We start from the raw sequence: 22,327 nt of genomic DNA, 5'->3' as shown, positions 1-22,327 counted from the left end.
TTGGACCATTTTGACCTGTTTTGCATTGTTTCCATGGTAATGGCAGACATTTTCGAAATTCCAACGCCAAATTCTACATCTACCAATGTTTCTCATCGTTACTGTGAAGTTTCATTAAATTTGGAGCATTTCCATATTTTTGAAATTTTTGGTGTGGTATCCGTGGCAACATAGCAGTTCCAATGATTGCCAAAATCATCCAAAAGCAGTATATAGGGGGCACCTACATTTTATTAAAATCTAAAGATTTTAAGCTTAAGCATTCTCAAACAATTCACCTAACTTCAAAATTATATTTTTTCACCATTTTTCCGTTTCCATGGTGATGGCAGCCATTTTTTAGTTCCAAAGTTGCACTGCAACTGGAAAGTCAGGGTTCCTTGTTATAGTGCACCATCGTTTAGATTGGTTCCTTTGGCTCTGAGAAAACTGCCGGACAAAAAATAATAATAATAGAGGAAAAGCAATATGTCACCCGACATTGTCGATCGGGTGACATAATAATAAGAACTGAACAAAAAACAATAAGTCTCCAAACTTTGTTTGGGAGACTTAATTAACAACAGAGATGTGGCTATACAATATGTCAAGTTTATTGTACCCATTATCTAAAAAAAGGTGTGTTTGTTGTGTCATTGAATCCCCCCAAAAATAATTCTGATCCCATGGGATGGTTTGAGCTGAGTTGTGGAGGGTAAATGATAATGCTTTAAAAAATAACTCTTAGTTTTGAATTTAAATGGTTTGAAGAATAAATAGTTTAAAATTAACTATTAAACAAAAAATAAGTCATGACTTTGATTTGGCCCCTTCATCACAAACATGTCAATAATGGTGTCAGTCACATCAAGATAATTGCATGCCGGATTTGACTTCAAAAATCTTTGGTATACACTTTCTTTCCGAATTTAAAATAAAAACAAGCATCAGTTAAGCACAAGAAGATATATGAATCACATCAGGGTCTTCAGAACACTTATTCAGTACAGTGTGAATCAAACAGCTTGATAGAATTTATTCCCAATAAAAAGCCTGATTAAGATTTGTGATGTTATACAAATGTTATTACCATTTACAGATGTTCATGTTAATAAACTTATTGTATATTTGGCAATTTACATTAAGTTATGGTATTTAATACAAAGAAATTATTGATATTAACATAGATAACTAAAAAAATTATCAGCAGTTGCTATCAAATTCAAATAAACTGCTAAGAATTTTATCTCTGTGAGTGACATCTTTTATCCCTATTTTTACTAAGTCCTGTCGAGATAACCGTAAATGTTTCATGGAATCAAAGCCATGCTCAACAAAATTTTCAATATACTGCTGCAAACTTAATCCATTTAACCAATCAGCAACATCGTTTCTAGGTTGTACTTGATTCTGCTGTTGGAACATAGCCTGAAAATACAGACAAAAAGTTATTTTTCAATATAATTGATATAAACAGTCTTTCAAAAATAACAATAAGTGCTATCCTCTTTTTATACTTAACATTTACTTCTAAAAATAATAAATGAGGATTTAAAACAACAACTAGCACTTGTATAGATGTATAATATGTATGAACACTTGTATGATAGGTATGAACACTTGTATTATAGGTATGAACACTTGTATGATAGGTATGAACACTTGTATAATAGGTATGAACACTTGTATAATAGGTAAGAACACTATTGTCCTATGCATGAACACTATTGTCCTATGTGTGAACACTTGTATTGTATGTATGAACACTTGTATAATAGGTATGAACACTTGTATAATAGGTATTAACACTATTAATATATGTATGAACACTTGTTTAAAAGGTATGTACACTTGTATTGTATGTATGAACACTTGTATAATAGATATGAACACTTGTATTGTATGTATGAACACTTGTATAATAGATATGAACACTTGTATATGTATAAACACTTGTATAAAAGGTATGAACACTTGTATTATATGTATGAACACTTGTATGATAGGTATGAACACTTGTGTCCTATGTGTGAACACTTGTATAATAGGTATGAACACTTGTTCAATAGGTATATAAAAAAGAAGATGTGGTATGATTGCCAATGTACACTTGTATAATATGTATCAACACTTGCGCAATAGGTACGAACACTTGTACAATAGGTATGAACACTTGTATAAGAGGTATGAATACTTGTATTATATGCTTCAATACTTGTATTATAGTTCAATAGGTATGAACACTTGCATAACAGGTATGAACACTTGTGTCAGATGTGTGAACACTTGTATTATGTGCATGAATACTTGTATAGTATAATAGGTATGAACACATGTATTATATGTATGAACACAAGTTTTATATGTACAGATGTATACACACTTGTATAATAGGTATGAACACATGCATTATATGTATAAACACTTGTATAATAGGTATGAACACATGTATTATATGTATGAACACTTGTATAATATGTATGAACACTTGTATGATAGGTATGAACACTTGTATGATAGGTATGAACATTTGTAAAGTAGGTATGAACACTTGTATGATAGGTATGAACACATGTATTATATGTATGAACACTTGTATTATATGTATGAACACATGTATTATATGTATGAACACTTGTATAATGGGTATGAACACTTGTATAATAGGTATGAACACTTGTATGATAAGTATGAACATTTGTATAATAGGTATGAACACTTGTATAATAGGTATGAACACTTGTATAATAGATATGAACACTTGTATGATAGGTATGAACATTTGTAAAGTAGATATGAACACTTGTATGATAGGTATAAACACTTGTATGATAGGTATGAACACTTGTATGATAGGTATGAACATTTGTATGATAGGTATGAACACTTGTATGATAGGTATGAACACTTGTATGATAGGTATGAACATTTGTTTAATAGGTATGAACACTTGTAAAATAGGTATGAACACTTGTATGATAGGTATGAACATTTGTATGATAGGTATGAACACTTGTATGATAGGTATGAACACTTGTATGATAGGTATGAACACTTGTATGATAGGTATGAACACTTGTATAATAGGTATGAACACTTGTATGATAGGTATGAACACTTGTATGATAGGTATGAACACTTGTATAATAGGTATGAACACTTGTATGATAGGTATGAACACTTGTATAATAGGTATGAACACTTGTATAATAGGTATTAACACTTGTATGATAGGTAAAGAAATGAGGAGATGTGTTATGATTGCCAAAAAGAGTTCAAATGATGTGGACGTTTGCAATTATAGAACACTATATGGCCTTCAACAATGAGCAAAATCCACACTGTACAGTCCGCTATAAAAGGCCCAAAACATTTGTATATTAAGTATGAACACTTGTGTAATAGGTATAGTATATCTCTATATGTTTTAAAAACAAAGTAATACAATAAGTAGACTTTCTTTAAAAAAAAAACACAGACATTTCAACAGAAAACCTTAAATATTGCTATTTTGTTTGTAATAGTATCATGCTAGATGCAAATTTTCATACAATTTATACACAACATGCTTTTCATGAACTGACTGTTACACTTTGTCATTTTTTATGAAGACTTCCAAATAATTTTCTTAAAGCTTGATTTAAAAAGTCATTTGTATAGAGTAAGTTCGCTTTTGGTGATAATAGGCACTATTGCAGTTAAATGTATATTTCTGTTTGTTTTTTGCCATAAAAGTATCCTGCATCTGTACAGCACATCTAAGCAGAGTCCACAAAGGTGTTGTTGGTATATGTCAATTATTTTCAAATCCTTCAACATTATGCACCAAGCAAATGTATAATGTCTGAATCAAAATTGGGTTTATAAAAATGTTCTTCCTTGAAAACTGTATGATTGAGTAGATCAAGTCTGCACTATATTTGAATAAGATATCAAATATTTTGTGGGTGGGCAATGTGTTAGTAATTTTGATTTCACCTGTTTTGTACTTTAAGCATAGTATTCACCATTTTATGAGCCAATTGGTAAAAAGGCAATGTGTGTGCTGTTTTAATCATAAAATAGTGATTTTATTTCCTTTTGTCCATGCACATCCACCCTTAAGACTCTCTTCTACCGCTCAAGCTGTTAATTACTCGTAACAATAAAAATCCTTATCATATGTATCATACATATTTGTAAAATCTATATACAAAAAAAAACATGAATACAACAGATAAAAAGTGCAAAATAAGAAACAAGAAGAAGTATGGTATGTTGTGAAAAGTATATCCAACATGTTCATACTCTTTATTTTACATTGAGGAAAAGTCTATATTTAATGGGTATAATAAAAACCCAAAGAAAGCAATTACATGGCAGATATGAAAATCACTTGTGTGCAATCCAATATAATATATTTCAAGACCAAATATCAAACTGTTCCATAATACAGAAGCTGAGTCCTATAATACTGAAGTTATGTTGGTACGAAAGGAAAAATAATACACCTTATCGCTATTTGTCCGCCATTACTGGACATCACAAAGGTTCCCGTAAAATTTTGACGTCACAATAGAAAATATCTGATGCCACAATGCAAAAGTGATTGTTGTATGACGTCAAAAGTTCAAGCAGCACAGAATTCATAATAGCTATAAGGAGTATTAAAATATCTTATCAAAATAAGAACAAATAAAAGATATAACAGACATGACCCAATGTCAACCCCTGAACTACAGGCTCATCTTAGCTGGGTTAAACATGTGAAGGGAATAAAACCTTTACCCAAAATCAGTTGGTGTTCATCAGGCTATTCAAATAAGGATGAGCTGTCCTGAGGAATAAATACAATAGCTTATTTGTTATCTGTGGAGTTTATTCAATGGGAAAACTAAATACATCCTGGTAAAAACCAATCATTTTCATTTCTTAGTATTGGTACACATATTTTCATCACTAAAAGTTTATTTTTATGTGCAGCCAAATTAATAATTGAATGATTTTTTAAGGGAGAAAATAGTTAAAGGAAAACTTGTTTTGTATTAAAAAATAAACAAATAAAAATGACACATGACATTACAACATAACAGTGTAAGGGAAACATTCTTCAAAGAGCACATAGCAAACAAACATTTCATATAAAGCATTCAAGCAACATATTGCTGAACACCATATCTACATGTACTTAAGCAAAGCAAAGCTAGAATTGATTAACATAAAATAAATTAAGTACAGTTATCTATACATGAACTTTTAAATTATGATAAACCAATCAGACAAGAACATTCAACATGATAGTCCAATCAAGTAAGAAAGTTCAACATGATTAACCAATCAAATAAGAACATTCAACATGATCAACCAATCAAATAAGATTATTCAACATGATCAAACAATCAAATAAGATTATTCAACATGATCAAACAATCAAAAAAGAACATTCAACATGATCAACCAATCAAAAAAAAAATGTGTTGGTACATGATACAATCCTTCCATACAACAAGTATATTTGATCTATTGCTTATACTTTAAAAGAAAAAAAAAACCAAAAACACAAAAACTTAACATTGAGCAATGAACAAAGAAAATGAGTTCAAGGTCAAATAAAACCTGCAAGACTGACATGTACATCATAAATATTTCCATACATCAAATACAGTTGACCTATTGCATAAAGTATAAGAAAAAAAGACCAAAACTCAAAAACTTAACTTTGATCACTGAACCATAAAAATGAGGTCAAGGTCAGATGACACCTGCCAGTTGGACATGTACACCTTACAATCAGTCCATAAACCAAATATAGTAGACCTATTGCTAACAGTATTAGAAAAACAGACCAAAACACAAAACCACAACTATAACCACTGAACCATGAAAATGAGTTCAAGGTCAGTTGACACATACCAGTTGGACACATACACCTTACACAAAGGTTCCTGGTTCGATTCCCGTTTCGGGATGAAAATTTCAGGGACTGAGTTTTTGGCTCTCCCTTGACACCATTTGTGAGTATGGTCTTGAGGAAATGATGATAGTCCGTCAGAAGGGGACAATAAATGGCTGACCCGTGTTAAGAGAGAGCCATATCTCTTGCACGTTTAAGACACCCTTGTAGATTTCGAAAAAGAGAAGGCTAATGCCGCTACAAGGCAGCACTCGCACCCGCAAAGTGGAAAGGGATTAATATAAGTTGCAAAACTTGTTTCCCAATCCACTATAAATAAATTTGTTGAAACTAAACCTTACAATCCTTCCATTCACCAAATATACTGGACCTATTGCTTATAGTACCCGAGATATGGACTTTACCACCAAAACTTAACCTTGTTCACTGATCAATGAAATGAGGTCAAGGTCAAGTGAAAACTGTCTGATAGTTATGAGGACTTTGTATGGTGCACACATACCAAATACAGTTGTCCTGTTGCTCATAATAAAAGAAAAACAAACATTACAAAAAATATTAACTTTTTTTTTAAGTAGTCGCTGAACCATGAAAATGAGGTCAAGGACAATGGACATGTGACAGAAGGAAATTTCGTAACATAAGGCATCTATATACAAAGTATATACAAAGTATGAAGCATCCAGGTCTTTTACCTTCTAAAATGTAAAGCTTTTAAGAAGTTAGTTAACGCTGCCGCCGGATCACTATCCCTATGTCGAGCTTTCTGCGACAAAAGCACATTTTCCTATCAATCAAAGACTCTATAACTCCTGAACGTCAGAAGAGAAAACTGTCAATATCCATCGACATCTAAAATAATTACAAGCCCCAAGATTTTCACAATTAAGATTACATTTGGATTTTATTAGCCTTCGGCAGATCTTAGCAGATTGTATTTTTTTAACCATGACAGACGTCTGATGTCTGATGACAAAAAAAGTCATTTGGGTCATGTGAGCTTGAAACAGCACTGCATACAAAATAAAGAATATTCTAAAGAAATGAAAATTTGATAAAACTTCTAAATCAAATTAAGGTTATACTAATAAACTATCTACAGTATTAAGTTGCAAATTAATAAACAGATATAAACTAAATATCGGCAAGAAATTAAAACTAAGTTAAAAATTGGTTAGATCTATTTATATTACATGAATTAATGATATAAAAATATAAAAACGTGTTAACACTAATACTAGTTTATTCAAAGATATTATTGTTCCATCATGTTCCCTTCAGGTTTTATAAAGGCAGGGCAAAGAACAGTAAAAACACACAATAGGTGAGTTCAATCATTAAAGGTGTTATCATGTTAAAGCCTATACTAAAACAACAAAGTTTCATGATGGTCAATTAACTTTTGTTATTGATTGTGCTGGATACATAATGAGCAGGTTCGTGGTTTAATCTGAATGCAGGAATATTTTAAAGGAAATCAAAGAAAAAGGTCAGAGTCAGAACTTAACACAACAGGTTATGATGTCCTAAGACGTAAAAAAAACAAAAAAACAAAAAAAAAAACAAGGAAAGTTCAATTTTTTTTTTTTTTTTAAATCAGGCATCACACTTTTGTTTGGAATCCACCCAAAATAACCTGGAAGGAACACTTGTACACCCTGTATCCAAAAGTACTACAAAGAGCACACACATATATATGATTAAGCCAATAAGAGGTAAAGAAAGCTATAAAACTTTAGTAACTGATCTAGAAGCTGGACACAGTATTCTTTGATGTTTCAGCAACTTAATAAGAATGTTGCTGATGGAAGGATATAAAAAAATTTCATGTGCAAAGTTCAACTAATGTATATGCCCTTTGTAATACTATTGAATGTATTATCTTTCTAGTACTTATATTAATATACACATATAATAAGAAAAAGTAATTCAAATTTTTTTAACAATGAGTAATGACGATTGACTTTAATGCTTAAACAATAAATACTAGAAAGAAAACCATCATCTTAATATTGGAAAAGCTACACTTAAAGACTTCAAAGCCACTATATTAGAAAATTCAACACTGGAGTCAATTTATGATCTAAAATTCTATTATATATTTGTTCCAAATTTAATTTGACAATAATGTAGAAGCACAATGAGATCCTGTTTGATAATGCCTAACTATCTAATGTACTAATTTTCCTAATAATCAAAATACTGTGAATTAATGGGAAACCATATTTCCTGGATATCCAGTGTATATATTAACTATAAATTCAAATATTCAGCAAAATACCAATTTTCTATTTATTGGTATGTAGACTTTGGTAAAACCACAAAATCATATACCAACGAAAAATTCATTTGTCCTCAATCGATTAAAAATAAATCAATTAACTGGAGTACAACTTTTCTATTAACTGTAAAAACTAAACACAGTGATTGTTTGTTATAATAAACACTTATCCCAATTTTGTTAAGTATTTATATCCTGTTCATTCAATAGTAATACATGTACGGGGAAAGCCAACACAAAACATACTGTGTATATATTTACATGCATACAACAAAATGGTCTATGTAGATACTTACTTTCTTTTTATTATGTGTCCTTAGTAAAATAAGGCAAATAACATTTAAATAGCTCAGCAGAGTTAAAACATCATAATAAACAAAGGGTTATCAATTACTTAATTGCAATTCATGGTTTGAAGTTAGGAAGCTTTGGTCTTTTTCATTAACTCATTGACAGGTTTATTTTATCAAAAACCGGCTATCAGCTGTCCAGGTTATTTACCACACAATCTAACATGTAATTTGTTAACTTTTCATGTTAAATACTTTTTTTAAACATATTAAGTCTTCAATCTAAAACAATTCCACAACCATAGTGAAGAATAAATGCACATGAGGTACTTCCACATAAACATAGTAAATCTAACCATTATCCATATAAGTCAAAATACAATGTGAAATTGATACATTAGTGATTACTACAGACAAAGGAGTAGGGGCAATAAGGCCCTTATTTGGTCCAAAAATTACTGCAAATTTAAAAATTATCATACATATTTTTAAATTACTGAAAAGTATCTCAGGTAGAAGGTATTCAGAAAATCAAAACAATTTTGGACATTGAACAATTTACCATGGCAACAAATCATGCCTTTATTTGCATATTTTGTAAAATTTTGTGATTTTCCTTGTTTTTCATCAAATTTTTAAGTATATTTTCGATTGGAAAAATATGTGCGCATCCAAGAAACAACTTTATATTTGGTGAGATTTTGTCAATAGTAATAATAAAGCTTCAGTTAAATTATTTTGTTGTTTCTTGGCTGTGCACGATGTTTCCACAACAGAAATAAAGATAGAAAAATGCATAAATTCTGAATTTTCATCGTTTTTGTGAAAACAGTACATATTATGACGTAATTGTGACGTCATCACATAAGAATCTTAATGTTTTTCATTTATATTTCTTAACCCTATGCATTTCTAAAGATTATGTGCCTATTTGAAAAAGTTATCAAACATTTTATTTTCTTGGGCTAAAACCAGGCCTTAATGCCCCTACTCCTTTTTATATTTTTTTTGTAATTTCACATCAATTCATCTACAATGGTGTCAGAATATGATGACATTTGATTTTCCCTAACTATTTTGATACTGCTTCCCATGCAACATGTTGAAATTAAACTCCTCCTTATGATTACTGTTTCATGTATCGCATGGATAAATAAAAACCCTCCCTTTTAATTCTTTTTCTGATGAAGCACTATTGTTAGAAAGTAACGGAAAACATTTTGTTAAGATGTGACAATTTTGTAGATTAGTAGTTTTAAAACTGACATGACATAAAACTTGAACAGATCTAGAAGTAATAAAATTAATAAATTAGTTAAATTAATTGAAAACAAACATTAGCGCTCATTTTCAGAAACAATGAAAAAACTAAACACCAATCAAACAACAGCTTACATACCTGAGATGCACTCTGTTGGCGAAAGTGAATAAATATTACTGTTTACTTTTGATAAATTTTGATTAACAAATTGACACAATTAATGAAAAGATGGCAGTGACAACAACCAGTAAGTACCAATCAATGAAGAAGATCTTATTTCTCATACTGAAAGGAGTGAGTTCAGTAAGGTCCCCATTTAGACCCCAAGTATTAAGTCAAATGTTTCATCATTACAAGTTTTTCAAGTTGATAAATTGAAAAGTGAGAACATGAAAAAGGAGTATTCTCACAAGCTATTCTTAAAAGCCATCAAAATTTACACTACAAATAGGCAAAGATTGAGAAATTTTGGTGAAATTTGCAATGACATAATTGTCAAGGTTTTTAACACATGAAGGCCTTAGAAACACAGGTTCCACAACAATAAATATTCTAGTCTAATATGTTAATTTTGTTAGAAATATTGACCACTTATTGAACCTTCTCCTTTAATTCTGACATTGGCTCAAGTTGAATTTATAGAACCTGCTATAAAAAGTATCAGTAATTCTTAAGAACCTAAAAGAAGCCAATCAGTGAAATAAAACAATATCTAATCCTTCAAATGAATGGAAACTTACCTGTATAACGTTGACATATGAAGCCTGTTTCTTTGGTAATGGAGGTGGGGGTACTTCAGGTGGGGCACTGAATGAGATGGGTGAGTCTGAGGATGGTGGTGGAAGCTGTTTACGCCTAGCACCAGTAGTTTGTGTTGCCTCTGGAAACTGTAAAAAAAAAAGTATTATAACAAACCCTTCCTTTGTATAATTAAAACCATACCCAAGTGATAGTAATTGTTCAAATGGGACATCCATATAGCATTATTTTCTTTAAAAATTCAGTTCCTTGACGCCTTTCCCTAGGACAGAACAGGCAGAAGCAAAAGTAAACATACGGTACAAAGATTATTGAAATTTTGTGTATGCTTTTTATATCTTTGAAACAAAACTTTTTTTTTATTTATTGTAATTTCACTGTTTAAATATAAAGTTTGATGATGTATGATGCCTCATCTTAAAAATTATGTGAAAGGGAGCTGCATTTATATTTTATATAAATGCAATGCTTAAGACAAGACAATCAAGCATACATTGTAGGTTATGATGTTCTAATTATTTAAGAATATTGTTTTGCATAAAACATCACCATGAAAATGGTTTAATTTGGACCTATAAGTGAAATGTCTACAATAAGTATGTATGCATTCTTGCATCCTGATTCTATGTTTTATATTACTGTCATTACCCAATCACCTTTGTGGTATTTAAATACCTATTGCCTGACCAGTATAAAAAATTGTCAACACAATTTGTCCATTTAAATTGTGCAATAGGTATTGTGAGAGCTCATCAACAGGTGGTCATTTAACTACCCAGTAAAAAAATATCACTAAAAGGTAAAATTTAAATGACAGATAGATAGCTTGCTTTCCTCATGTATCATGACCAATGTCCGGAATAGACTATTCTATTTAGAGATGGGACATTTTAAGCCATTTCTTTTTGTGTCTCTTTACAATGAAGATGGAAATTCAATCAGTGAATTTAGTTTATAAAAAAAAGGAGATATATATATGTTTGCTTCATGGTGTTTTAATGTGGGATATATTTTAAGTTTCTGATTCCTGATGGAATTAATTTAAAAGTGTTTGTGAAATGGATTTTTTTGGATAGCCCATCTAATTGTGAATAATTCTACAAGATGAATTATGTGTGGCTTGGTGTTTTATAATGGGATATATTTTCATGTTATATTACGATTCCTGAAATGGAATAGTAGTGATGCTAAGTTTCATTTAATATTCAGGATCTTCTTCAATCGGAATTACTGTGAAAAATTTATTTTCAATATATATATCAAAAAAGTACAAATGGCTTGGTGAATAGAAATTTCAGTGCTTTATTCTTCATTATGAAAGTGGGATTTACCAGCAATGATTTATTTGTGATTGTTAGCAAAAAAAAAACATTTACAATAATTATCTTTGTTAGAAAGAACAAATAGTGTATCAAATGTAAAATGTCCCAAACCTAAATAGAATAGTCCATTCAGGACATTGGACATGAGGAAAGCAAGCTAGCTATCATTCATTTAAATTAGCTCTGTTAAAAACAAACCAGGTAAATCTACAGGTAGTTAAATGACCACCTGTTGATAATAGCTCTCACAATACCTATTGTACAATTTAAATGGACAAATTGTATTGACAATTTTTTAAACTGGTCAGGCAATAGGTAATTCACTACCACAAAGGTGATTGGATACCCACAGTAAATATGTACATTTTTACTTTATATATCAGCTAACCTGTAACAGATCTATTTCTTCATATTGTGGTGTTCTCTTACTAAATGTTCTACCGGGGGGAACCTCAGTAACTGGTCTTGTTTTCTACAAAGAATGTATGTCAGTATTAATCCATTTGTCATGTGAAAGAGTTTATAAATCAAAGACTGATAATAAATACCAAATAATTGACTTGAAGAATAAATCTGACCACTATAAAATTTTAAGAATACGGCATATTAAAATATTTTTAGAAGAATGTGTTCAAGAATATGAATGCCCCCGCTCAGTCTTTGCAATTTTCCAAGTTAAAAAGGGGCAAACCTATGGAACAGTAAATGACTTACTGTTCAAGTTCAAACTGTGTCAGGGTGTTGTGGTTCTTAGCATTGTATATAATGAGTTTCATAACATTTGGATGAAAAAATCTTAAATTCAGAGTGGACAGTTACTGATAACAATTAATTATCTTTATTTCCATAAATATATTGATCAGTAAGCAGCTAAAAGAACTGATTTGGTTTGATAAGATACCTGACCAACAGAAATTTCTTCATATTCCTCTGAACGAGAACTCCTTGGCATGTCAGTTACTGGTCTACTGGTTCCTTTTTGTTTGAATTGAGCTAAGGGAGATGTTTGTTTGGTAGTTGTAGGAGACATCTGAGATTTTTGAGTGATGCGGATAACGTCTGGCGTAGCAGGAGTGACATCAGAATGGATCAGATCAGGATCACAATACTCTTCTGTATCTGTGTCAAAGGCAACAAGTTCTACAAAAAATACATAATCAAAAGTTATTATTCCTTTTCTAATGAACAACAAGGTATTATTAAGGAAAGAAATAATTAAAATGACTAACTCTTATGTGCATCATATATTTAATCTCTTTTTTCTGATATTAAGTGTAATAATTGTAACCTTAATAGGTTTTCTATAATAAATTTTCATAGGAAATGAGGCCCAGCTCACACTATCACATTCCATGTAAAGTTAACCGCAAAATCTGGTTCAAAACATTAAATCAGCATTATTTCTAAATTCACATCATAATAAGCATGTGTACTAATTTTCAAGTTGATGCAAACATAACTTCAGGGTAAACATACCTTCAATTAAACTAGTAACCTGACCCTAATTTTAACAAAAGAATGGACAGATGTTCAGAACAGAAAACAAAATGCTCCTACTATTGTTAATGGGGCATATAAAATATGAAAGGTGACAGTAGACATTTTTTTTGTTCAGAAAAAGATTTAAATATCTGAGAAATATTGGTAAATCTTTATTATCAATAGAAATGGAATTGTTAGATAACTTTGCAAAATGTTATAATCTTTGAATCCATACAATTTAAACATTCAACTTTATAATTAAAACAGTAAAAGAAGAATGGTTTTGAAGAGTTTAAACATCTATCTGAAGAATTAACTACCATATGATTTTATAGAAATCTTCTTCCTGGAAGTTCCTCCAACTAACACATGCATTTTTCCTCTGAAATTAAACAACAACAATTTAGATTCAGAATTTTTTTAACTTCTAAAAACAATCAAATATATATGCCCCCAGAACAATACTATAGTAACTTTTAAATAGAAATGTTTAATATTATGCTTAAAATATGTTCGAAAGTATTGTCAATATAATGGAATTTTATGCGACTGTTATACAAGTGAGAGATTTAGCTAGATACAAAACCAGGTTTAATCCACCATTTTCTTCACAATTAAATGCCTGTAACAAGTCAAGAATATAACAGTTGGTATCCATTAGCTTGAATCGTTTGAACTTTTGATTTTGCCATTTGATTAGGAACTTTCCTCGGAGTTCAGCATATTGTAATTTTACTTTTCACCCTGCAGATTAAAGTTACTATATGAACTTTTGTCATTTGATTAGGGACTTACTGTTTTGAATTTTTCTTTGAGTTTTTTTTTTGTTGTTGTGATTTTAAGTTTTATATTAAAGCAGTTTGAACACTTACTTTAGTCTGCCAGTGACTTCCCCTTGATGAAGTAGCATACATTCAAATTGTTGAGGAATTTGTTCAAATTTTTTCTTCAGAGCAACCACACATTCCCCTGAAAATAATAAAAGTTTTATGAGCATTCTGATTTATATATTTAAAATCTATTCTAGGTGTGTTTAAAAAAAATAATGCAACTGCACTAAATATCTGACCAGTAAGACAGATACTGCAAGATCTTTATAATTACTGGGATACCAATTGTCATGGATTTCTTGAGTACACTTTTTTAATATGATTATATGGAGACTTTGGTAAAGCCATCAAATCAAATATCCAGCAAAATACAATTTTTCCTCAATCCAAGAAAATCGATATCCACAAACATAAATGAATCCAATATGCATAATATTCAATTTTATATCAATCATCAAAAACAGAATTTACTACCTTCGCTTTCATGAAAATTATTTCTACTTTAACATCATTTCCTACATTGATGGCATAGGGAACAACTACATTAGAACTAAGATATGTTTAATTCAGCAGATCCAGTTAAAAGGATAGAAATTCCAGTCCAATAACAGAATTACTGAATATAATGTCAAATGCTTATTTTACGATGCTAATAATTTCAGGTTAACAGTATTCTACGATCAAATCACTGTATCATATAACATTAGTAACATCTGTTCAGATACAAACTTAGTGTACTTATATTCAGAGTTGAACCAAGTAGTACAGAGTAATATAAACAGGACAATAAATCAAGGCTTTGTTATCAGAATACCCTATATCAGGTTATTTTCAGGTAAGGTTATGTTCAAATTTGGTCCTTATACAAAAAGTCAAATATTTTTTATATATATTGTCCACATTTCACAACCCTGATTAATGCATTTTGGAATGGACAGATAGTCGTTGGCACAGGATAAATTTTCATCGACTGAGAAAATAACAAATATTTCACAAGAAAATGAAAATGTTTACCATATGATTCCTTGTCTCCATCTTTTGATCGCACTGCCACCATTATATGTTGTTCTTCTAGGTAATCCTGGTCTCCAAACAATGGCTTCAACTGAAAAGGAGGAATTTAAATTTATTTAAATAGCCAGATATTTTTTCATAAATTTGGGGAATCAAGTCATACAGGTGTGAAAGAGTAGAGTTAAACATATGAAGACTATCTGGACCTTATGGTCAGCTTTCATATAGGATCTCAAGGACCTTAAAGAATAACACTAGTAAAAACAAAACTGAAATGGATTTGTGGATGTAATATTTTATCAATGATTAGTGATTGAGTAAAAATTAGTTATACTGTGGATTGATTTATTTTCGTGGGTACCAATTTTTGTGGATTGTGGATTTCGAGGATATGTAATTTCTTGGTTTTGCCAAAGTCTGATTACAACCTGATAGGAAATTTGTAATTGGTTGAACATTTAAATTCGTGGTTGACCTGTACCCCTGAAAACCACGAAAATTAGAATAATAATGAATCCACAGTACCACATGCATTTTAAAGTTACATCACTTAGATTCTATAATATATCAATTTTCCAACAATATCAGTTGTGTCTTTAAAATGAAAATAAATTTAACATGCATGACCACTACATAAGATGGAAACTTACTTTTGGAAGTTGTGGAGATCTCCATACAGGACAGGTATATAAACCTGTTTTGTTCTCTAAAAATGTAGCATTTGCCTGACTGGTGACAAATTCTGAAATAATAACAAACTCTTTTATAAAAATAAACAAAACTTCACAGATTTTTTTTCTAATTGAATGAAAAAATTCAGATATTCCTCCTGTATTCAAACTGTACGTTACAAAGTAGATTTTGTTTTTTATCTGATTCAATGTTTTCTAAACAGTTACATATTAAGGACAATCTATCTATTATAAGGATAAATAAAGATTCATTAACAAAACAGCATGTCTGTTTGAACAACCAACATCTTTCAAATTCTCATATTGATATAACTGACCTTAAATTTTTTGTTGGTGATTTGTTTTGCTCTTTTTCTTTTTAAAGTTGAATGCTCTTAGTACAATGTAGTAGACAAGTCACAAAAAAGATAATATCAATAATATTATAATATACCTTGTAAACATGTTGATCTAAATTCTATCACAAAAGACTGTTTACAACAGGTCTTTACCTAAAAAGACAAGACAGGGTAGTTGTGATCTTTGATTTTACATAGAATTCTAAATTCTATTGTCAGAACTTGATGTACATTGTACATTGAAGGACTTGTTTTATTGAAGTTTTTAAATCAAAAAGACATCTCCTGACCAACAATGAAGAATAAACAAGTGAAACTGCGAGCTACTGCTCACTGATGATACCCCTGCCGCAAGTGGATAATATTAATAGTGTAAAAATATGCAATGCAAATATGCAAACGCATCACACGGTATAGCTGACTTAGATAAACCCTGAAACCAAATTTCAGAAATCCTTGTATTGTAGTTCCTGAGAAAAATGCAACTAAAAATATTCATGGGACAGACGGACTGACTGACGGACTGACAGACTGACGGAAGGACAGACAGAGGTAAAAACAGTATACCCCCCCTTTTTTAAAGCGGGGTATAAAAAGTAAACAAAAAACAAACAGATGTAAATGACATCATGATATTTCAACAATATTTTATAAGTCAAATTTTTTTTTAAATGGATTTTTTTGGTTCGTGTTGCTCAGCCTCTAGATTTCTATGTGTTTTGTGTTTGTCGATTTCTTTTTTTAGCCATGGCGTTGTCAGTTTATATTCCACTTATGATCTTTTATAGCCATGGCGTTGTCAGTTTATATTCCACTTATGATCTTTTTTAGCCATGGTGTTGTCAGTTTATATTCCACTTATGATCTTTTTTAGCCATGGCGTTGTCAGTTTATATTCCACTTATGATCTTTTTAAGCCATGGCGTTGTCAGTTTATATTCCACTTATGATCTTTTTTAGCCATGGCGTTGTCAGTTTATATTCCACTTTTGATCTTTTTTAGCCATGGCGTTGTCAGTTTATATTCCACTTGTGATCTTTTTTAGCCATGGCGTTGTCAGTTTATATTCCACTTATGATCTTTTATAGCCATGGTGTTGTCAGTTTAGATTCGACTTATGATCTTTTATAGCCATGGTGTTGTCAGTTTATATTCCACTTATGATCTTTTATAGCCATGGTGTTGTCAGTTTATATTCCACTTATGATCTTTTTTAGCCATGGCGTTGTCAGTTTATATTCCACTTATGAGTTTAAAAGTCCCTCTGATATTTTTGGCTTCTCTTTTTTTATACATTTTCTTTAGCAATAGAAAAGAAATAAGTGTATTGCACACTGATAATTTTATATGAATTTGGTTAAATATACTTACCATGAGTTACTATTATAAATATAGAATACGTTCCGCGTTTTAGTATGTTCCCAATCGCAAAAACATCGAGGAGACCGAGATCTTTAAACATCCGGTATGTTATGAAATCTACTCACTCGATTCAAGGTAAGATCAGTTTTATTTTTTGCGTTCAATTGAACGGATGTTCTCATCGTAATTTAATATATATTAGTATAACTCTTCAAAGTTTATAATTACATCGTTTTTCAACGATATGGACGGGTCTTCATTGTACGAAGACACGCAGAATAGTATTACTATGGAGCCTGTTTCACCAATGTCGGTAAGGACAAGAAAAGAGTCCGTGAAAACAACAGGTAAAAAGAAAAGAGTGTCAAAATCGGAAAAATTGCAGTCCGAATATGACAAGAAACTCCAAAGTATGGAGGAGAACTTTAATTGCAAATTAGACAAACTTTTTGGTTTGTTAGCAACAAACAATCAGAATAGGGAACAATTGCTCAGATCTGATTGTGTGAATATTGGTAATCTTCCGCCTGGGGAGAATAGACCATTAAATTCACTAGAACGAAATATTGGTAATCTTCCATCTGGGGAGAATAGACCATTTATTTCACTAGAACCAAACTTGGACCAAAATCTGGGGTCGCCAAGAGTTTCTAGAAACCAAGATTTTGATAATAGATCAGAAATATCCATACATGTACAACAAACTGAAAGGCATGATTTAGATATGAGATCAGAATATGATAGTGGGTCTGGAGGTAGTCCAGTTAGACAACCCGATGATGATTGTATTCTTCAAAATGACATTGTAAATAATCGTAAATGTGAACGATTTATAAAACATGTAGTAAACTCAAATGAAGGTTTTTCATTGAATGACAATATTGAGTCTGAACAAGGGCAGGCAGTCAATAAGAATGTTAACTTTTTAGCGAAAATATTTAAGGAAGATATTGCTAAAGAAAAATCTAGTCTTGGTTTAGTATTAGACCAGACACAGGTAGACATTTTAGAAAGTTCTTGGCGTTCAAAAAACCCAGAAAGAATTTCTGCTTATAAAGAGGAATACAAGAGTGTTTTCCCTATTCATGATAGTTCAGTTGAATTTTTGCAAGTTCCAAAATTAGATGACTTACTTGAACCCATGTTAAGACAGACACATGGTGAAAAAGCAGTTAAATCTTGGGACAATCACAGGCAACTGCATACACAACCTCTAAGACAGATAGAAAAATTGGGTTTTCAAGGGCAACTCAGTGCAAGAATGAACATTATTTCTGTTTTATACATGCAGCAAGCTTTAGGTTCACTTGTACAAACTCTTGAGAGTGATGACTTCGAGAAAGATGAAGTTTGTCAAACTGTAAAAGATGTTTTTGCCATGTCAACTAAAACACTTGACCAAGCAGGCCGTACAGGTGCCTTTTTACATTTGGTCCGTAGGCAAGCTTCAGCTCAAGATTCAGGGTTAACAGGCCTGAAAGACATGAGCAATAAATGCCAATATTTGCCACTAACAAATGATGGGGTATTTGGTAAAGGTTTAGAAATCGCGTTAGAAAAACGCAAAGAGCAAAAAGAGCAACTTTCTGATCTGTTACCAGAGTTCAACAGAAAGAGAAAACTTGAAAACAATGCTCGTGAGAAGGGAAACATTAAGGTTTCCAGATCTAGTTCATCAGGTGGCGAAACATTAAGAAAAATAATTTTAATGTGAAATCAAATTCTAATGCAACTAGTACATTTCCAAACTATAGGAAACCTGCACAGAATTTTCAGAAAGAGAAGTCAGCAACAGCACCTAGACAGAGTGGACAAGATGCAAACAAGACCGGCTTCAAGTCTGGTTTCAAGTCTGGCAAGAGTGCTACACAGTCCTCATGGGGTTCTTTTCGGAACCCCAAGGGAAGAGATAGCTGACTCAGAAGTAAGTTTTTTAATGTGTCCAGAGATACCTGTAGGAGGTCGATTACAAAAATTTCTTCAAAATTGGGAGAAATTAACATCAGATCAGTGGGTTCTCTCAATTGTAAAAGAGGGATACAAACTAGAATTTTTTCAAAAACCTCTTTGGACAGGGATAAAACAGACTTTTGTACAAAAAGACCATTTAGGTATTTTTATGCAAGAAATAAATGCTTTATTGGGAAAAGACGCCATAGAAAAGGTGCATTTTCCACAGTATGTAACAGGTTTTTACAGCACCTTATTTCTAGTCCCAAAGAAAAACGGGAAGTTAAGAATGGTGACAAATCTAAAACCTCTAAACAGTTATCTCAAGAAAATCCATTTCAAAATGGACACTATGCCAAAAGTAATAAATTTAGTGAAACCGAACGATTGGGCCATATCTCTCGATCTATCGGATGCATATTTTCACGTCCCAATTTTTCAAGGTCACAGACAGTACATGAGGTTCTGTGTTCAAAACCAATGTTATCAATGGAAAGCAATGTGTTTTGGTCCAACTTGTGCATCACGAATTTTCACAAAAATTGTATCAGTGGTGGCAGCATATCTCAGAGCTCAAAATGTGAGAATGGTGGTATATTTAGACGATTGGATGATAATCAATCAGGACAAAATTCAATTATTAAAAGATCGAGAGAAATGTCTCAATCTGATAGTTTCACTAGGTTTCATAATAAACAGAGAGAAATCAAGTTTAATTCCAAGTCAATCAGTGACTTACCTAGGGGGAGTTTTTCATCTACAAAAGGGAATAGTAGTTCCTACATTAGAGAGAATTCAAAAGTTACAAATGTTAATTCAGAGCATGCAGAATGGGAAGACAATAGCTTTCGATTTTCTTCGCATTCTGGGTGTGATGGCATCATGTATAGAGTTGATTCCAAATGCACGTCTACACATGAGACCAATACAATTACATCTTTTAAGTTTTTGGAATCCAATTTGCAAAGATATGACATTGGAAATTCCATTTACTCAACATCTAAAATTTCATCTATTATGGTGGACAAATTCAGTGAACACGCTGAAAGGCCGATCTTTAGTATCTCCAATATCCACTGTAACAGTCACAACAGATGCTTCCAAAAGCGGTTTTGGGGGTTATGTTGGGAATCAAATATTCCAAGGGGAATGGAGTCCACAACAGAAAGAGTGGCATATAAATTGCTTAGAAATGAAAGCAGTTTACTTGACAATGAAACATTTCATAAGTCTGTTAACGAACAAGTGTGTTCTCATCAGAAGCGACAATACAAGTGTTGTCCAATATATAAATCGCCAGGGAGGGACAAAATCAACCAGTCTTTGTCTTTTAACTTGGGAGTTGTGGCAGATGGCCATTCAGAACAAGATAGTTTTGAAGGCAGCACATATAATGGGCAAGAAAAATGTGTTGGCAGATCAATTAAGTTGAGTAAAAATACGCCAAACAGAATGGACATTGAACAAGACAATTGTCAATCAAATTTTTCATCTTTGGGGTTCCCCAGTGATAGATCTATTTGCGTCCTTGGAGAACAGACAAACAGAGGTTTTCTGTACTTGGATTCCTCATCCCAATGCACTAGCTTTGGATGCATTAACAATTCCATGGGAGAACATGTTTGCTTATGTGTTTCCTCCAATTTGTCTGATTCCGAAGATATTAAGATATATGAGGCAGTTCCACTGTCAGATTATCTTAATAGCACCTCAGTGGCCACGGAGACACTGGTATCCGGAAATTCTACAGTTATTGATAGCTCCTCCTATCAGACTTCCACAATGGGAAAAGTTATTGACACAACCCAAAACCCAAATTTGCCATCCAAATCCTCAAATGTTGAATTTAGCTGCATGGCTCCTCTCGACAGAAACTTCAAAGCAGAAGGATTTTCTGAATCGGCTAGAAACTTGCTCAATGCATCTTGGCGAAAGGGTACTCGAAAAGACTATCTTACAAAATTCGAAAAGTACAATAGCTGGTGTAGTGGGAAACAAATTGATCCCTATACAGCTACTTTAAATCAGGTTGCTGATTTTCTGGCTTATCTGTTTGAATTAGGTCTACAATACAGAACAATATCTGGGTATCGCTCTATGTTATCAGCAGTGTTACCACCAATTGATAATTATCAGATTGGTCAACATCCTTATATTTCAAGGCTGATAAAAGGAGTTTTTCATTCTAGACCTCCCAAGGTTAATTTATTGCCTGAATGGGATTTAGAGATGGTTCTTAACGCCTTTCGAACCTTTATCTGATGCATCTTTAAAGTTTGTTACATTTAAAACAGTGTTTCTTATTGCTATAACAACTTTTAGAAGATGCAGTGACTTACAAAGTCTTAGAATTGATAAAGAGTCTATGAGGGTTCAGGACAAAGGTATAACTTTCATTAGACATGGTCTGTCAAAACAAGATAGACAAAGTCATTTTGGGGCCAAAATTAATGTACCTCATTTCAAAGAAAGAGAGTTTTTAGATCCAAAAAGGTCAATTACTATTTATTTGGATAAAACCAAGGAAATAAGACAGAAGTTAGATGCAACTGACAAAGTCAAATTATTTTTAGCAATGAAAGAACCTCATAAACCAGTAACAGCAGTGACAATTTCTAGTTGGATTGTCCAAACAATCAGGTCTGCTTACTCAAATGACAAATTAAAAGTTAAAGGTCATTCCACAAGAGCAATTGCTCCGAGTTGGGCTCTATATAAGGGAGCTTCTACAAAATCGATTTTAGATGCGGCAGATTGGTCATCTGAATCAACTTTTGTAAGATTCTATTTACGAGATATAGATTCTGACAAAGTATTACAATAGAATTGTTTTAAAGAAATTATTGTATATAAAGACAAAAATAGTTTCACAT

The 22,327-nt window shown here is 31.7% G+C and overlaps 1 protein-coding gene across 34 annotated transcripts in view; it reads right to left on the bottom strand.

Annotated features, from left to right (window-relative positions):
• Positions 1 to 579: 579 nt before the first annotated feature.
• Positions 580 to 22,327, bottom strand: part of LOC139517708 (phosphatidylinositol 3,4,5-trisphosphate 5-phosphatase 2-like) — a 70,546-nt gene continuing 48,798 nt past the window's right edge. For 12 of the 34 annotated variants that reach the window (XM_071309039.1, XM_071309040.1, XM_071309037.1 and 9 more), the window contains 10 exons: positions 16,237 to 16,294; positions 15,762 to 15,853; positions 15,112 to 15,202; positions 14,140 to 14,236; positions 13,588 to 13,649; positions 12,687 to 12,925; positions 12,174 to 12,257; positions 10,445 to 10,591; positions 9,843 to 9,854; positions 580 to 1,407 (listed from right to left, as the gene is read on the bottom strand). In XM_071309039.1, the coding sequence (XP_071165140.1) occupies positions 1,183 to 1,407; positions 9,843 to 9,854; positions 10,445 to 10,591; positions 12,174 to 12,257; positions 12,687 to 12,925; positions 13,588 to 13,649; positions 14,140 to 14,236; positions 15,112 to 15,202; positions 15,762 to 15,853; positions 16,237 to 16,294 (1,107 nt within the window). In that variant the 3' untranslated portion in view covers positions 580 to 1,182. Of the gene's footprint in view, positions 1,408 to 8,449; positions 8,469 to 9,842; positions 9,855 to 10,444; positions 10,592 to 12,173; positions 12,258 to 12,686; positions 12,926 to 13,587; positions 13,650 to 14,139; positions 14,237 to 15,111; positions 15,203 to 15,761; positions 15,854 to 16,236; positions 16,295 to 22,327 lie in introns of all 34 variants that reach the window. The other 22 variants (XM_071309058.1, XM_071309060.1, XM_071309063.1 and 19 more) reach the window with 3 other exon arrangements.

Source organism: Mytilus edulis, chromosome 3 (assembly GCF_963676685.1).
Source record: "Mytilus edulis chromosome 3, xbMytEdul2.2, whole genome shotgun sequence".
Lineage (NCBI taxonomy): Eukaryota > Metazoa > Mollusca > Bivalvia > Mytilida > Mytilidae > Mytilus > Mytilus edulis.
Note: the sequence above shows the minus strand (reverse complement) of the source record. Positions and strands in the feature narration are given on the sequence as shown.